This window comes from Taudactylus pleione, unplaced genomic scaffold (assembly GCF_031769625.1).
Source record: "Taudactylus pleione unplaced genomic scaffold, aTauple2 ptg000032l, whole genome shotgun sequence".
Taxonomy (NCBI): Eukaryota; Metazoa; Chordata; class Amphibia; order Anura; family Myobatrachidae; genus Taudactylus; species Taudactylus pleione.
The window spans coordinates 8,242,991-8,259,556 of NW_028284434.1; the positions used below are offsets into that span (position 1 = coordinate 8,242,991).

General features: G+C 44.4%; 1 protein-coding gene across 6 annotated transcripts in view; it reads left to right on the top strand.

The window, feature by feature from the left end:
• EEF2K (eukaryotic elongation factor 2 kinase) overlaps positions 1 to 16,566 on the top strand; it is a 127,825-nt gene that overhangs the window by 51,112 nt on the left and 60,147 nt on the right. For all 6 annotated transcript variants that reach the window (XM_088451937.1, XM_088451938.1, XM_088451939.1 and 3 more), the window contains 4 exons: positions 1,773 to 1,873; positions 6,017 to 6,077; positions 8,408 to 8,445; positions 12,697 to 12,868. In XM_088451937.1, the coding sequence (XP_088308063.1) occupies positions 1,773 to 1,873; positions 6,017 to 6,077; positions 8,408 to 8,445; positions 12,697 to 12,868 (372 nt within the window). The remainder of the gene's footprint in view (positions 1 to 1,772; positions 1,874 to 6,016; positions 6,078 to 8,407; positions 8,446 to 12,696; positions 12,869 to 16,566) is intronic.

Below are 16,566 nucleotides of genomic sequence, written 5' to 3' on the forward strand. Positions count from 1 at the left end.
AGCATTCACACATTCTTATTATACTTCTACAGAGTCCATTAAAATTGTTTGATTTTCTAGATATCTTTGTTATAAATAAAGGAAATTAAACATGCTATTAATAACTTACATATATGTCACATGATATAATATTCACGTCACCTATATTTATTCTGAACACAGAGAAGAGGGACCCTGAATATATGACTTTCTTGATCTGTTAATTTCCTATGTACTGTATGTCATGTTGTCCATAATACATGTTGTGTTTCTCATTGTGCTGCTGTGGACTGTAAAACAGGGCCACTTGCCCATGTTATCCACACTTGTTTCATCACAATTCACCATTATTTAGGAAGTATGCATGAAAGCCAACCTGTTGTTTGCAGTAAGCAATTCTTAGGGCTGGACCAGTAGTTATGGGAATACAGCCTATTTATTTACTAGAAACGAGTTATGGCACTGAGGCACGAGGCACAAAGTCTCAGGAGAATGTGATGCATATTCTTTCAAGAAAACAAAATATAGGAAAAATGTAGAATCATGCACCATCAGATTGTTTTTAGTAAGAAACCCACTTATTTGTGCAGGTGCGTGTTCCAGAGGTTTTGTATAGATTGCACACCTGCCTCCTCCCTAATACTAGTTCCGGATTAAGTAAGGGTGAGGGGGGCACAGGTGCATGGCTTCCCCCCCTTCCTTTCATTGGCTGGAACAGATTGCTGTACTGTGTTTAGTCCTGTGCAATTTCTAAGTGACGGACGTGTGGGGGCGAGCCGGACAATGAGTGGAGGTGGGATGGATGACAAGTGAGGGTGGGCCGGATGACGAGTGGGAACTATGCTGATAAGAGGGCCCTCCTCTTTCAGGTGGGATACGGGCAATATCCCTGCGCATGGGATGCCGGTGCTTAGAATACCGGTGCCGGAATCCCGACACCAGTCATAATTCCATAAGGTAAGTAGCGGGGTTAAAGGGAGGGTTAGGGGTTAGAGTCAGGCACTAGGGTGGGGGTTAAGGTTAGGCAAAAACGGGGAGGGCTATTTTAGGGAGTTTAGATTAAGGCACTAGGGGGGTGGTTAGGTTTAGGCATCGGGGAGGGAGGGTTAGGGGTAGGGAGAGGGTTAGGATACCTACAGACAGGTGTCTGACCCTGTCGGTATGCCGGCTTCGGGATTTTGACCGGTGGGATCCCGTACCAAAATATCTCAGGTCCCTCCTCAAGTCTGAACACACTGCTGCACTATGCAGTCCTGTGCATTTACTAAGGGACAGATGAGTGTGGGCGGGCAGGACTACGATTGGATGTGGGCTGGATGAGAAGTGGGGGCGGGCCGGTTGAAGAGTGGGGACAATACTGATAAGTTGGGGAGGGCTGTAAGAGTGAGACAGACCCCCTTTTCTTAACCCTGGCCTCCCAAAGGCTTTATCCGGCCATACCTTATACACATTGGTAGATAACTGCTCTGATATTTCAAGATTGTGTATCTGACCCTGTTCTCACTTTATATTTTCTGCAAGCTTAGTAAATATATATCCTGATGATGATATACTGGTATTGCAGAATAAATGTATCCAGCCAGACAAAGGATTATTATTATTGTTTTCATTCACCTTATCTTTATCCCTGTTGCACTCTATACACCGTCCTGCTCATTCCCATCCTATCAAAACAATGCATTCACTTACTGTAGGTGTGATCCTATTAACCACACAAAATTTCCATTCTCATTTCAGTATTCAGCTGTTGATCCTGGCTGCAATGCTAATGAGTTCTTCTATGCCATCCACAGGAGGCCTGGAAACATGCTATCCAGAAAGCCAAGCAGATGCCTGACCCATGGGCTGAGTTTCACTTGGAAGACATAGAGGCAGAACATGCAATCCGACACAGGTCCGTAGCAGCTCTTGGTAGCCAGATAGGAAATTCCAGTAAGACTCCTCAAAGCCAGGTCAGAGTTGAGGTCAGAAGACACTTTTTCCCTGACATACCGAGGGTGTCATCCTTTCAACTCATGACCTGTCTCTGGTATAAAGCATAATTTTCCCTGATATTATCTTCCATAACAGAAATGGGCTCAGGTCACTGACCATGTGTTTCTGTCTATCATGTATGGTTGTGTAGATTAGTAGAGAACATAATGAGTGTTCTGATACCAAATGTGATGAATGTTTACAAAAAGCGTATAAAAATAATGTGTAACTCTTGCTATGATCATAATTGGGCCCATGATGGTCCATTTCAGCTTTCCCCATTTGTATGTACAAGACCATCAATGTTAGTAATACCCCCAATCTAGTCAATGTTTGCTAGCTGTTACTGGTATAGCTAAACATACACAAACTTATGGTGACCACTACGGTCTGTTCCAGACAATTTAGACTTTTATGGCAGCACCTTTGGACAATCAGAAGCCCATCATGTCCAATTAAAATCTGATTCAATTAGATGTTAATTCACCTTGAACAGGATTGAAATTCCGGTTCCTATGGCATGCATCAGCAATAATTATGTCCAAAGCAAGCAAACACAGGAACATGAATGGCTGCTGATTCCATTGTGCCTGGCTAAAGATTTACCTGCAGACAAGAAGAGATCGTTGTGTCCTATTTCTGCTCTACTGCCAGGATGTTCAGGTGTTAGCCAATGCAGAAACAATATGATGACTGTGAGAGGTATTGTGCATTAGAGAGCTTTGCATTACATAAATGGTGTTGTACTCTACACTGTACTGTCTTGATCACACTAATTTGCATTTGCAATTCACGGCGAGTGCTGTGTTTCAATGTCTGCATTTTACAAGCCTGGCTGTCCCATACTCCTAGAAACCTGGTTGAGTTCCAGGAATGTTCCCAGTAACTTTGGAGTGGATCTTTGTGACACACAGTCAGCCAGCAAACTTAAAGCAACCTACGTATGCAGTCATGTAAAGTAGGGGCACAAGGTCTTGAAATGTAACACTTCTCATTTAGTGCTAGGATCTTTTACAGTAGTATTTAGCCATTTTAGGGCAATTATCAGTGCAGAACTAAACACTGTAACATCTACCAAGTTTAATGTCATTTTTGCTGTGCCAGTATTGCTTTGTTATGGGCCTAATGTCTAATACTTTCAGTAATTATGAGCCTGATTCAGAGATGGACGCTAATGCGACCGCAACTGCGTCTCCGTACGCAACGCGGTTGCAAAAATATGCTAATGTTAGCAAAGAATACCCGAGCATAAAGACGCCCACTACTGCCTTCCCACCTGTGTACAACTACGCATACCTACTTAAACATCGGTACCATCGAAGTTCATCGGCGGCCATTTTACCCTTGCGGCAGGTCAGACCTGGCGCAGGCCAGGGAGCTCTTCTGCCACGCAGAGCTGCGTATGCAATTGTAGTGGCTAATTTATGCACGCCCACGTAGCGGCGTTCAAGCGGCCAGGCACGCCTGCGTTTCACTAACCACCCCCTGTCAACACCCCAAAACGGTCACTTCCTGTCAATCAATCTGCATTGAGCCTCCGTGGTCTGCGTGAACGCACATCGAATGCGCTGCTGCCGTCGCGCATGCATACTGCGATGCATACGCATGCGCAATGGCAAATAATCGCTCGATCTGCGTGTGGCTTGCAGTTGCGTTCATCTCTGAATCAGGGCCTATGTCAACATTTGTACTTTGTCTTAGTTTGCACTACAGATGTGTCCTTGCTCATCTAGCCTCAATACGCCGTCCGACTAGGACACACTAGGAGGCTGTGCTGATTAATTTGATATGAGACACTTGTATATATATGTGTGTGACTGAGTCTGTAAACGGGACTTGGAGTGGAAAAAAGCTGCGGCTGCTGCATCGTAGCATTTCACGTGCTGATTCAGAGACTCCGTTGCACACAGATATACAAGCACTGCACCTCAGAAAAATCAGTACAGTCTGCTGGGGCATCCTAGTCGCATTGCATTGTGACGCATGTTTGCCAAAAAAAAAGATGGAAAAAAAAAAGACGTCCAGCGCTAGCAGAGTCTTACGGTACCAGGCGCGTCGACAGGTGTGAGACGCGACTGCAGAAAAGACGAGTGAGGACACATCTGTATATATCATTTAAAGTTGCTTTTATGGTACTTAATAGTGAAATACATGATGTGGCTGAAGTTCCTTTGTCAGAAATCTATTGTACAAATTTGAACAACAAAACTAATTATGTATATTATACATTTCTCCTTACCCACACTGTAATGTTCCCTCTGAACCGAGGAACCTGGAAATGAAAGAGTTAAACATTTAATGTAAAGCCAGCCTCATGATAGGTGGGATTGAGAATCCACTACTACCTACAATGCTGCAAGCTGATTCTCCTTAATAAGTACAGATATTAAAATTATAATTTCCAGATTATACAGCATAGAGGCAATAGTGCACCCCCCTGACCCTCGTACATAAGACATGAACGTAAACGAAAGAAAGAAGTAACACATTTCCAGTGTGATGACACTGTCCCTGTGACTTGTGTAGGTTCATACAGTTTATGGACCTGTATTATACAGACTGTATGGTGGACAAATACATTATTTATTTATTTTCTTATGTTGTACAGTATGTACACCAAGTATGTTGTACAGTATGTAGACCAAGGCCAGAGACTTGGCTAAACATAGTCTTGTGTTAAGACACAACTCAGCTGCGCCAGTAACATCATACAGAGCCCTTAAACGGCTAAGAATAGCACAAAGAGTGAGGATTGTGGTTATGGCCTATGAAGTGTATTCAGAACAAGCCCTGTGCTTCCCCATGTCCTGCATATGCTTTATGTCATTAAACTGTCTACGAACCACTGATAAGGAGCAATCCCAATATGTGGTGTGCTAATAAATATAGCTGAACTTTACTGCATTCCTGCATATGACAAACACATGCTTCGTTGTATCTGTACAATATGTTCTGTCATGATGGTCTTGCTTTTTACTATATTGAGACTTTGTTTATATGTGGTTTGTTTAAAATACAAATTCAGCAAAAATATCAATTTGCCAATCACAATTTTTTACTTAGGAAAATATTCTTCAAAGGTCCATTTAGAGTTTAGACTCTCCAGCAAAACAGTCCTTGGTATTCTCTTATCAACGTAGAGCCAAATATGTTATTTATTTAGCTAGTTCTAGTAATGTTAGTTCTGCTTGGATAGTGCTCAGTCTTATTCAACGGAATGGGTATGATATACCGCTGGCCGCATGGCCGGCGGTTCGATTCCCGTCAGCGGCAGCCCGACAGGAGCAGAGTTAGAAGCAGCGGAAGCCCGACAGCGCTGGAAATCCCGATCGTGGATAGGTAAGTATACACTAACCTAACCTAACCCCCCTAACCCTAACCCTCCTTAGGGGTGCCTAACCCTAACTTCCCCCCCAAGTGCCTAACCCTAATCCCCCCTCTAAGTGCCTAACCCTAACCACCCCCTTCCCCGCTGCCTAAACCTAAGTCCCTCGGGGGGGTGCCTAACCCTAAGTCCCCCCCCCGGGGGTGCCTAACCCTAACCCTCCCTCCCCCTAGCCTAACCCTATCCCTCCCGGGGGGGTGCCTAACCCTAAGTCCCCCGCGGCTGTCCACTCGCGGCGCCCGGCATCACTACGATCGTGATGCCGGGCGCCGGTCTCCCGGCGTCAGGGAAATGCGGGCGTCTACATCTAGACGCCCGGCATTTCACCCATGCCGGGATAAGACAGTCGGGAAGCCGGCTGCCGGTATTTAGGCAGTCGGCTTCCCGATTGCTTCCCTATTCAACTGGTTTTGTTTTTTAACTTAAGCCCTGCAAATGTATTTCTGAAGTACGTATGTGCTACACATTTGTCGTGGTTTGACAAGTGTGATATACTGTACATTTTCTTCAAAACCGCTGGGCTGGAAATCTTCATGTAAGAACAGATATATTGTTTGTACACACAGAGATAGACAGATTCTTTTGTATGTGACCGAATGTTTTCTTTTTAATTTGTAAGCAGACAACTGTACTGTGTTGAGAGACGGGCTATTAATAAGGTTTATGCTCTGCCTGTAGGTACAATGTTGTGTCCGGCCAGTGGGTGCAGGATGACGTGTTGATTAAAATGGCCTCTCAGGTAAGTGCTTCCTCCTATTACTCCTGCTCTAGATAACTACCTGGTAACCAGAATCGTGTCATTCCCATTGTGAACGCAATTGCATTGAACTCTCTAACTTTATACTGTAACATCTTAATAACCATTACGTGTCAATTACAAACATGTATTATTTGTGAATGATTGATTGATGATTAATTTTTGAAAAAATGACAGGATTACCATACTAACCACTTAACTGATAATTCTTTTTTTTTTCAAAAGTAACCTAAAAAGCTGTCAATTTAAATAAAAAATAAAAAAAACCTTTAATTTATTTAAAAATATATTTAAATATTTTAGTGAAAAAATACCTCTATGGATGTCTAGCACTTCCCCCGTGTCAATAGGTCCCCATTGTAATATTTCCTGACAGCCCACCAGTGGTAATTGATACTCAGTGGCATTAACCACCACCCCTGATGTCCATAGGTCCCCATTGAAGAATAAGCTCCACCCCCAGTGGCAGCAAACATCCTCAGTAAATGAAATCCCACGGCCTCCTTCCCGCACTTTGTTCACCGTGCATGCACACAGCATTCTGGGGTGTGATTTTTGGCAGCGATGTTGGTGGTTTCAGACCACTACATCACTGCCAGGGGGGCTGGACCAGCATGCATTCCCTGCCAGGGGATGCAGCGGGGTGGCATAGATGCTTGGGATTCATGTGACCGTGTAATGATTTCCCAACTGGCTGTGGTCGTATCCCATGTGACCATGCCAGGTTAGTGGCTAAGGCATAGGACACTTGTCTTGGATCTGACACTGAATACAAATCACAGATGATGTATGTACACCTCCTAACATTAAACATACAAAATTGGGATAATATAAGCCAGTTCCTGATCTGCCCATAAACGCCTACTTTGAGTAAAACCCACTTTAACCACTACTGGCTAATTTTGTTTCCAAAAAAAATACTCAGAAATTGATGTTTTTTTACTACTTAATAACACAATTTTAGTTTAATTTTATTTTTTAAACACATTAAAAAATGAATATCGATATTTTTTAATAAATCTGGGACTGATATATTGGACCATTGATGAACAGGCCACTGTGACCATCGAGAGGAGGCATATAATGGGGATGCTTATGGCTGCTTCTCTCTGCAGCCGACAGGTAACATCAATGGGGACAGGCAGGCAACGCTTGTTTCCCCTGGAGGCTGCTGCTCTCTGCAGCCGCTGGATATACACAGTGGGGGCAGAGCTGGATTTACCAGCAGCTGCTCCTTTCTGCAGTCACCGGGTATATACACTGGAGCAGCCCTGGATTTACCGACACCTGCTCCTCACTGCAGTCGCCGGGAGGGGGGTTCCGTCCGGCTGCTCCGATCACTGCTGGCCACAGTGATCGGGAAACACACTTGGGGGAGGAGCCATGGATGCAGAGGCAGTGCCTGATTAAGGCTTGTGGGGTCCCCAAGGCAACTAGGTTGTGGGGGTCCCCATCAAGCCACACGGAGCCTACCTCAAACCCCCCCCCCCGCCCCCAAGGCACACAGAGACCCTACTTCCTCAACCCCGCCCCTGATTAATAATACTCACCTCGCTCGCAATTCTGGCAGAGCTGCTCCCTAGTCCCCTCTTCAGCATCACGGATATGATGTGTCACATGACGCCGGGCCCGATGAGGGGACTCGGGAACCGCTCTGCGCTGTATCCAACAGAGCCCCCATCCGAGAACAGGTGCCACTGGACACCTGTTCACACCGACCCCGTGTAGGGGCCCCTCTGTGTGTGGGGACCCGGGGCCACTGCCCCTGTCGCCCGCCCCTGCCCCTTCTGCCCGCGCCTGCCCCTGAGCCTTAGATTAGGGAATGCTGGAAGATTATGTTTCAGCAGCCGACCAGTGAGCATTTCTGACCGGTCACATTAGATGCAACCATGTCAGGGAAAGCCCAGTCTGGTGTGGTTGCATCTAATGCGACCACGCCAGGCAAGTCCCTTTTGAGGTCGTAAATCAGGACCCACCTGTCAAAATCATTACAGTTGGGTGCAGTGGTGGCTCCAGAGGTAGGGCTGCAGCGCAGTCCAAAATGCAAATAGGGGAGCAACACCAACTGCCCATCCAAACACAGCCAAACATCACCGGCTGGGTCTCACTGGCAGTTGGTCTGGCTCCTCTTTTTGAATTTTGGACTGCGCTGCAGCCACACCTCTGGAGCCGCCACTGGTTGAGAGGTGAGCATATTTGATTTAATATGGTAGTGTTTGTAATCAGTGTTCAAGTAATGGCATCAGACAGTGCTGCCATTTATAGAAATTAAAACATACCTTAATGTCAGTTGTTCTTTTTCTTTTTAATAGCCATTTGGTCGTGGTGCTATGAGAGAATGCTACAGAATGTAAGTAAAGATATTTTTTTGTGATGTTGAGTGTATTTTTGAATTGACATGAATGCATATGATATATATGTGAAAGTGTACAGAATTAGGGCCTGATTCAGCATGGATCGCTATTCTGCTTATACGCACACAGCGCAGTTGCTAATATCAGCGGTGATATATAGATGTTTGCAATTGCATTGCGATTGGCGCCTAACATAAGGACGCCCACTTCCCGTTACTCAGATCCGTATACTCGGGCAACATAGCAAAACAATCGGTAACATTGAGTGACATCGGACCCATATACACAGTTAAGGCAGGTCAGACCTCACTCAGGAATGCTTACTTCAGCGCACGCTATGAGGCCTCTGGCTGCGAACGGTATCGCAGTGGATAATTTATGCACGCCCCTGCAACGCCATCCTAACGCACTGGCACACCTGCGTTCGCCCGACCAACCCCCCCCATTACCACCCACAAACGGCACTTCCTGTCAATCACTCTGCGATGGGTCTGCATATCCTCTGCGATCGCAGTCCCGATCGCAATAGCTAGTTCGTGCACACGGACTGCGATGCATGCGCAGTATGCGACAATCGGCCGATTGTGTGCATATAAGCAACTGCGATCCTTGCAGAATCTTGATTTGGAGAGACTAGGCATAACTAGGCATAAACTACAGGTATAATTGGATACTGCTTATACGTGAGCATTATTTAGGGTGTGCTGGGCATCTGTAACTCTTGTAAAATGTGCTAGGAGAAGCATTGGGGAATATAATGAGAGGTACTTGTGTACTTTACGGACTCATTGCAGAGAGAACCTAAGTGTCCTTCACTCATTATTATTATCAATCATGGTAGTGTCTAAATCCTCTTCATGGAGAGGACCCTGACGTCATCAGCCAGTGTCCAGCGTCATTCCCAGTGTCCAGCATCATTCCCTACCATCCAAGTGGGCATAGAGGGTGAATATAACCTTGTGGCGAGCGTAGCAAGCCACCAAGCCCGAAGCGTGGCGAGCGCAGCGAGCCCGTGAGGAGACAACTTTCTTCTTTAGGTGGGGACAACTTTCGGTACTTGTGTATGTAAAGTACCATTTAAAACATTAATTGGGTTCTCTCTGCAATGAGTCAGTAAAGTACACAAGTACCTAATGAGATTTAGGCAGAATTTGGAAATGCAGAAGGGTTTCTCAAAAGTGTAGTGAGTAAGTGATACACGGCCTGTTTCCCTAGTGTTGCGCTATGAAACTCCTTTCACCATAGTGATGTTATGATCGTATAGATCTCTAATGCCTCAGATACTTCATGAAGCTTACACATTCTATAAAGGAACTCATCATAATGATGGTGATTGAATCCTTTATTCCTATTATTATGTTTTGTTATTGATTTATAAAGCACCAGTATCTTTCTCAGCATTGCGGTTCTCAATCTTTTTTTCTTTTTTTTACAATTGTGGATCACACATGACTGTGAGAATCTTTACAGAAAGCTATGAGCAAACATTATTTTTTTTCCTTCAAAATAAATATTACAAAGCTAATATTTGCTTTACCGTGCCTACCAAATGAGATTGGATAGGAATAGAATACAAAACAACAGCTAGAACATTATTAGCGAGCCAGTATAGTTATTGGTCACAGAAGTACACATTAATGTTGGCCACACACCCATTGATATTATCAAAGTGACTTGATGTTGCACGTTCAGAGACTAAGGGCCTGATTCAGACCCATTTGCTATTTGCGGTCGTTCGTTCAAAAACAAGGGGTGGCTATTCAAATGATCCGTTCGCAAATTGCAGTCTGTTCACACCTCTAAGTCTGAGCGAGCAAAACATACGCTCGTTTATTTGTTAAAAATGCCCCCTGGCCGCTCGCCCCATACGTCATGTCCGCTATTTATTAGATTAATCGAGTACATCGACCAGCGTATGAACTGCTCGCTATTCTTGTGGTTGGTTTTTTCAACCAGTATTTTGCGAGCAGTTCTGAGTAAAAAAAAACCAAGTGACGTGGTCAATGACACTGCTGGATTAATTATGCACTCCCTTAAAACGCCCGTTTTGACCTTTAAGCACGCCTGCGTTCGGATCTCCACTCCCCATTTTCAAGCACCTTCCCCTGTTACCACCCACATACGCCTCATTCTGTCACTCAAAATAGCAGGCATTCGCTATATTGCGAGCACATGAATTTCGGCCGCACTGACTGGTTCGCGCATGCGTATAACGATCCGTACGCATGCGCAGATGTGCGAACATCGCTCGGAACGAGCGTACTGCCGCTAGCGAGTGGCTCTGAATGAGGACCTAAGGGCTCGATTCAGACCCGCTCGCTAGATGCGTATGCAAATTCAGCAAGGTAGGCGATCGCACGGCAAGGCATTAGCACGCCCACTATGTCTTGGCGTGCGATCGCATTGTGTATGCAGATGCCAACCAACCTGTCTTAAGACGCCCACTTGCGCACATCATCTCCAGGAAGTGTATGCAACCATTGGTAATATCGATTTCGCAGCACTTGTGGTTGACCATACCCTGCCGCAAGCACTGCGAGCGCTTCAGTGTAAAATACAACCAGGTGACGTGTACTATGACGCTGCCTCTTAATTATGCACGCCTCTGAAACAGCGTTAAGACGCTCAGGCACGCCTGCATTCGCACCTCCACTCCCCCGTTTCTAGCAGCCAGCCCCTGTCACCACCCACAAACGGCTTGTCCTGTCACTCATTCAGCGGGGCTGTATATGCACAGCAAGCGAACGCTTCTCGATCTCTCGCACTAGTTCGCGCACGCTCATTGCGATGTGTATGCATGCGCAGATTGCAAGCAATTGTCTGGCTGCAAACGCATCCTAGTGAGCGGGTCTTACTCAGGCCCTAAGATCAGAATTGAGTGGATCATTTTTGGGCATGCCTGAGAATCTAGTTGGCAGGTCACCTCTGTCGGCTTGTGTGTGCTGTCATCAGCACTTGGGCTCTTATTAGGTGAAGCCGCCCGACCTGAACACTGAGTATGTGCAACTGTTCAAATTGGTCACCAATCCGCGTTGATAAATAATTACTTAATGCGACTTTCCAGACAAAGATCCACTGAATTATAGATAAAATCTATTTATAATGTAGTAAATTAAGATTTAAAATTTTGTGTCAGAGTGATTTTTGAAATTCCTATTTGTGTTTTTTTCGTTGTACCTTACCTAATGTATATATATAAAATAATAAAACGATATATACACATGCAGCCGCTATACGTGTTCTAATCAGTAAAATTATTATTAAACCCCTATACAAAATCAATGGGAAGCAATCGCCAGCCATGTGCTAAAAATGTAAAAGTCCCCTGGTAGTAAAGATCTGCCTCATTGTGACATAACTTAAGGACTTTAGGAGGAATAAATACAGAGATAGTTAAATATTGTAGAGCTAAAATGATCAATAAATAACACATTGACCCCAGATCATGTTTATAAACCATATACCTGGGCTGTATTACAGCAGTCTCTGATAAGATGCTTAACAACAGAGCTCATATTATTTGCTTTCCTGCTTAAGATTTGTTCCTGTTTTATGAGTCCTCAGATGTATGATTGTGCATGGTATCAATTCTCAGGATTATGTAAGACTCATTAGTGTATGTAGTCTCCTATGCTATAACCTTAGTGCTTTATTATTAGACACTGAAAGCACCTGTCAGAATAATGATCAATCATGTAGATCACCATTACAAATACAGCCTCTATACCCATTGAGTTTTTAAGAGATCCAGGAAAGTCCATGGACACAGCTTGTGAACGTCTTTTGAGTACTTTATGTAACATTTCAGTGGTTGTTGGTCATAAATAAATAAAAAGGTCCAATTGGCACTATAAAACAAAAACATATATATACACAGTACATACACACATGTAGCCGCTATATCAAAATATATTGCTTTCCTAATAGCAATATAATACATGTGTGCTAATCAATTATTATAAACCCTGATACTAAATCAATGGAAAGCAATCGCCAATCCATGCATTATGAACCTAAAATCCACTGGTTGTACAGATCATTATGAATAGGAGCAAGGTCTAATATTGTACAAGATGCCGTTTGGTGGGAGAACCAGCTCTTATGCGGGAGGAGGATGTGTATACGGCCAGCCAGATCTGGAATTGGGCCTCTATGGCTATTGCACAAATTCTAACCTTGACCAACAATCACTTTGAAGTCTTTTTCAGGTAACATTATACTACATGTGTGCAAATCTTTTTTTACAGGAAGAAGCTGTCTAATTTTGCACACAAACAGCAGTGGAAAAGCGCTTACAATTATGTAGCTAAACGATATTTAGAGACGGTCGACAGAGATGTGTATTTTGAAGATGTCCGACTTCAAATGGAGGCAAAATTGTGGGGGGAGGAGTTCAACCGACACAAGCCACCAAAGCAGGTAGGATTGGTTTATTGTCTTGGAATTGCGTTTGTGTCACACCACTTACTGATAGGAGTCAACAACACAGGCTCCTGTTTTTGAAAATTTATGTGGCTTCTCTTATATTTTACAGAGTCTTGTGTTATTATCCAGATTCTGTAGGATGCTATACAGTAAATGGAACCCTTCAAATCTAACATAATATTGCAATTGGGAAGAAGAAGTATAACTGCAGGCAGAATATGCATAAAGTGGTATAAACCACAAGGCTGTGATCGGGCCCTGGGGTCGGCCACATGGTTGTACCAGCCTGTGGTAGGGTTGTGGTAGATGATTTACTGCAGTATTTAATTGGCCCAGGCCTCTTTGGTCGGTGATGCTTTCCCAACCTCCCTTCCCTGTTGCCTGATTCTCAGTTGTTTACATTTGTTGGCTATTTTTGGCGGGAAAGAATGGCAGGATAGCAGGCCAAGTGCAAATTTTGATTGTTTTGGAGGTGCACTCACCTTTGTGACTATATTTTGAACTATACCTGCCTTATGGGGGAAGTGACACCTATCTCATGAGATGGGTAAAGAAGTTTAAATGGGGGAGTTGGATACTTTCATTTTTGGTGATTTAGGCACCTTGGATGGTATCTGCCTTACAGTGCATTTGTAAGTTGTGTATTGTTGGATGTTGTCTAGAAAAATATATTATCCTGCATAGGATCAAACAATCAAATCATCAAATGCATATGACAACCAGCAGTAAATGAAAATGAGTTTAGATAATAATCAAATTAGTGAAAAATATATGAATAATGGCTTCAGGTGCTCCCAGAAATCAAATAACAAGTACTTAGAACATGATAATTAGCCTAGACTAATTAAAAGCAAGAGATTCCTTTGTAGGGCACACTTTTGAAAAATTGTTATGTATTATATATATATAACTTAATGGTTCTTCACGTTAAAAAGAGAAGATATAATAGCTGTTAAATATGACAAATGTGGTGGAGTCATCCCTGTTAGGCGAATTGCTCAAATAATTCTCCAAATGATGAAAATTATTATTAAAAATATATCACTTCAATGAGTGGAACGTCACATTTAGGTATGGATCCCAAATAATAATTATTCAAACAAATGATTCAGATTTAAATGGACCATCCATATTTCCATATCCAGTTTTATTATCAGCAAATATCTCTTTTGGTGTACACACTCCCCCTTTATTCAGAAGGCATGAGGGGAGGGGAGGGGGGGTTTGTCTCAGATGTATCCAACTATCTATCTATATTGGAATAACCAGGTTGCCACAAAATGAATGATTAAATGGAGTGAGAAATAAAAACACCTAAGTTCTCAATATAGTGGTGAGAGTGATACATTGGCTTAGAGAAAAAGGGAAAGATACATTGTTTGAAAAAACATATCATATTTGTTGCAGCCTGTGCTAATGCTGGCCATACACGCTGCAATTATCGGGGCGATCCGCCCGATCGCCGCGATAATTGTAGCGTGGGGGGGCGACCGAGGGTTAAATATTGTCCGATGCAATATTTACCCGGTAACTGTCGGCCGCATCGGGCAGTGTATTCCCAGCGCGGCCGACAGACAGACAGACATTTCCTGTGTTCCTTCCTACGGAAGGAACAAGGAAATGTCTCCGGGGGCGGAGCGCAGATGTCGGGCTATACACTGTGAGATTTCTCTCACAGTGTATGCCGCGGACATCTGCGGCTGGCAGCCGGCCAGATAAAATGTCTGTCGGTCTGACAGACATTTTATCTTGCCGTGTATGCCCAGCATTAGTGTCTCTCCTCAGACATTAAGTAGCCAATATTCTATATCACAGTTGAAACTGTTATTTGAGTGGACAAGTATGTTGCATTAAATCATACTAGTGCAACGATCATATGTTCAAAATCAACACACCAGTGAACGGTATATTCAAATAGACTTGGTACTGATTCCAATGTACTAATTAATTCCTTGTGTTATTTGTGCAACATGACATAAAGGAGTGTTATGATAAATAATTACTGATTCCTAGATCTGCCGTTCGTGGTTCCCCGTGTTCCCAGTTGTTCGTGGTTCCCTCCTGCAGCTGGGAACACGCGGCGCCCGGCTTCTCTTCGATCGGGATTCCGGGCGCCGGTCTCCCACCGTCGGGTACATGACAGGCATCTAGATATAGACGCCGGTCATTTATCCCACGCCGGGATAAAGCAGCCGGGAAGCCGGCTGTTGGTATTAAGGCAGCCGGTTTCCCGACTGCATACCAGCATCAGCGTCACCCGCACTCACTTTTGATTCTATCGGCACTGTTCAGGGGGCCCTCTCTCATCTCCGGTCCGCTCGCTGATGACCCTAGACTGCAGGTGTATCCGGGACCTTGGTAGCATACTATACTTTTTCTATCCTTCTATCTTGGGTTTTATATATCAAGTCTTGCGCTATTTTGAAGTTAAACATTTTATATCTTGATGGAAAATGCCTAATATATGAATCTTATGTCACACAATAACTGTTCACATCATCGAGACCTGGGCGAATATCCCAATATATTTGTGTATAGTATAGAGTTTTGATGAAATTATATTGTTTGTCATTGTGACACCCCTGAAGTGGTTACCATTTTTAAAATATGTTGGTATGTAATTGATATATGTTCACTGTATATAAATAATGAAAAAATTTTTACTTCATGTATTTACATAGATAGTAAGGCAGTGAAGCTGCCCACATATATATGTATGTATCTTCACCCCTCACAGAGGGGCACTTGAAACGGTCTGCCCATGCTCCGCTAGGGATACTAAGGGGCACGTGGCAGGGATGTGTGTGCTGCAGCCGCTGGATAGGGGAAACTGGGCCTGATTCAGAGCCGCTCGTAAGTGGCCGCTTGTTCGCTCCGAGCGATGTTCGCACATCTGCGCATGCGTATGGGTCGTAATGCGCATGCGCCAACCAGTCAGTGCGGTCGGAAATCGAGCGCTCGCAAAATAGCGAGTGCCTGCTAATTTGAGTGACAGGATGAGGCGTTTGTGGGTGGTAACAGGGGAAGGTGCTTGAAAACGGGGAGTGGAGATCCGAACGCAGGTGTGCCAAACGGTCAAAACGGGCGTTTTAAGGGTGTGCATAATTAACAAAGCAGCGTCATCGGCCACGTCACTTGGTTGTATCTTAGCCTGAACTGTTCGCATAATTGCGGTAGGAAAATCCAACCACAAGCACTGCGATCATTTCAGACGCCTTTCGATGTACTCGATTAATCTAATAAATAGCGGAGATGACGTAGGATGCGAGCGGCCAGGGGGCGTCTCTACAAAATAGCGAGCGCATGCTTCGTTCGCTCGCTCAGACATAGAGGCGTCAACAGACCGCAAAGAGCGAGCGCTCAATTTAAATAGCCGGACCCTTTTTCTGAACGAGCGAGCGCAAATAGCGTCCGGCTCTGAATCAGGCCCACTGTCCCCATTGAACAAGCCCAGTATGTCAGTGGGCTAAAGCAGCGCGTACAGTGAGCGGGAAAGAGAACGCACACGACAACTAGGATAAAAGGAGAATCCCGCAGGGACTGCTGGGTAGCTGGTCCTGAGGTGGGCGAGCGGCGAAAACGAGTGCCGTGCTTACCGGAGGGACTCGCTGGATAGTGCTGATAGTGCAGAGCCGCAGCCAGCCGGAAGGTGTGTCCCGACACAGACAGCCAGAGAGCTGTGAGGACACTGT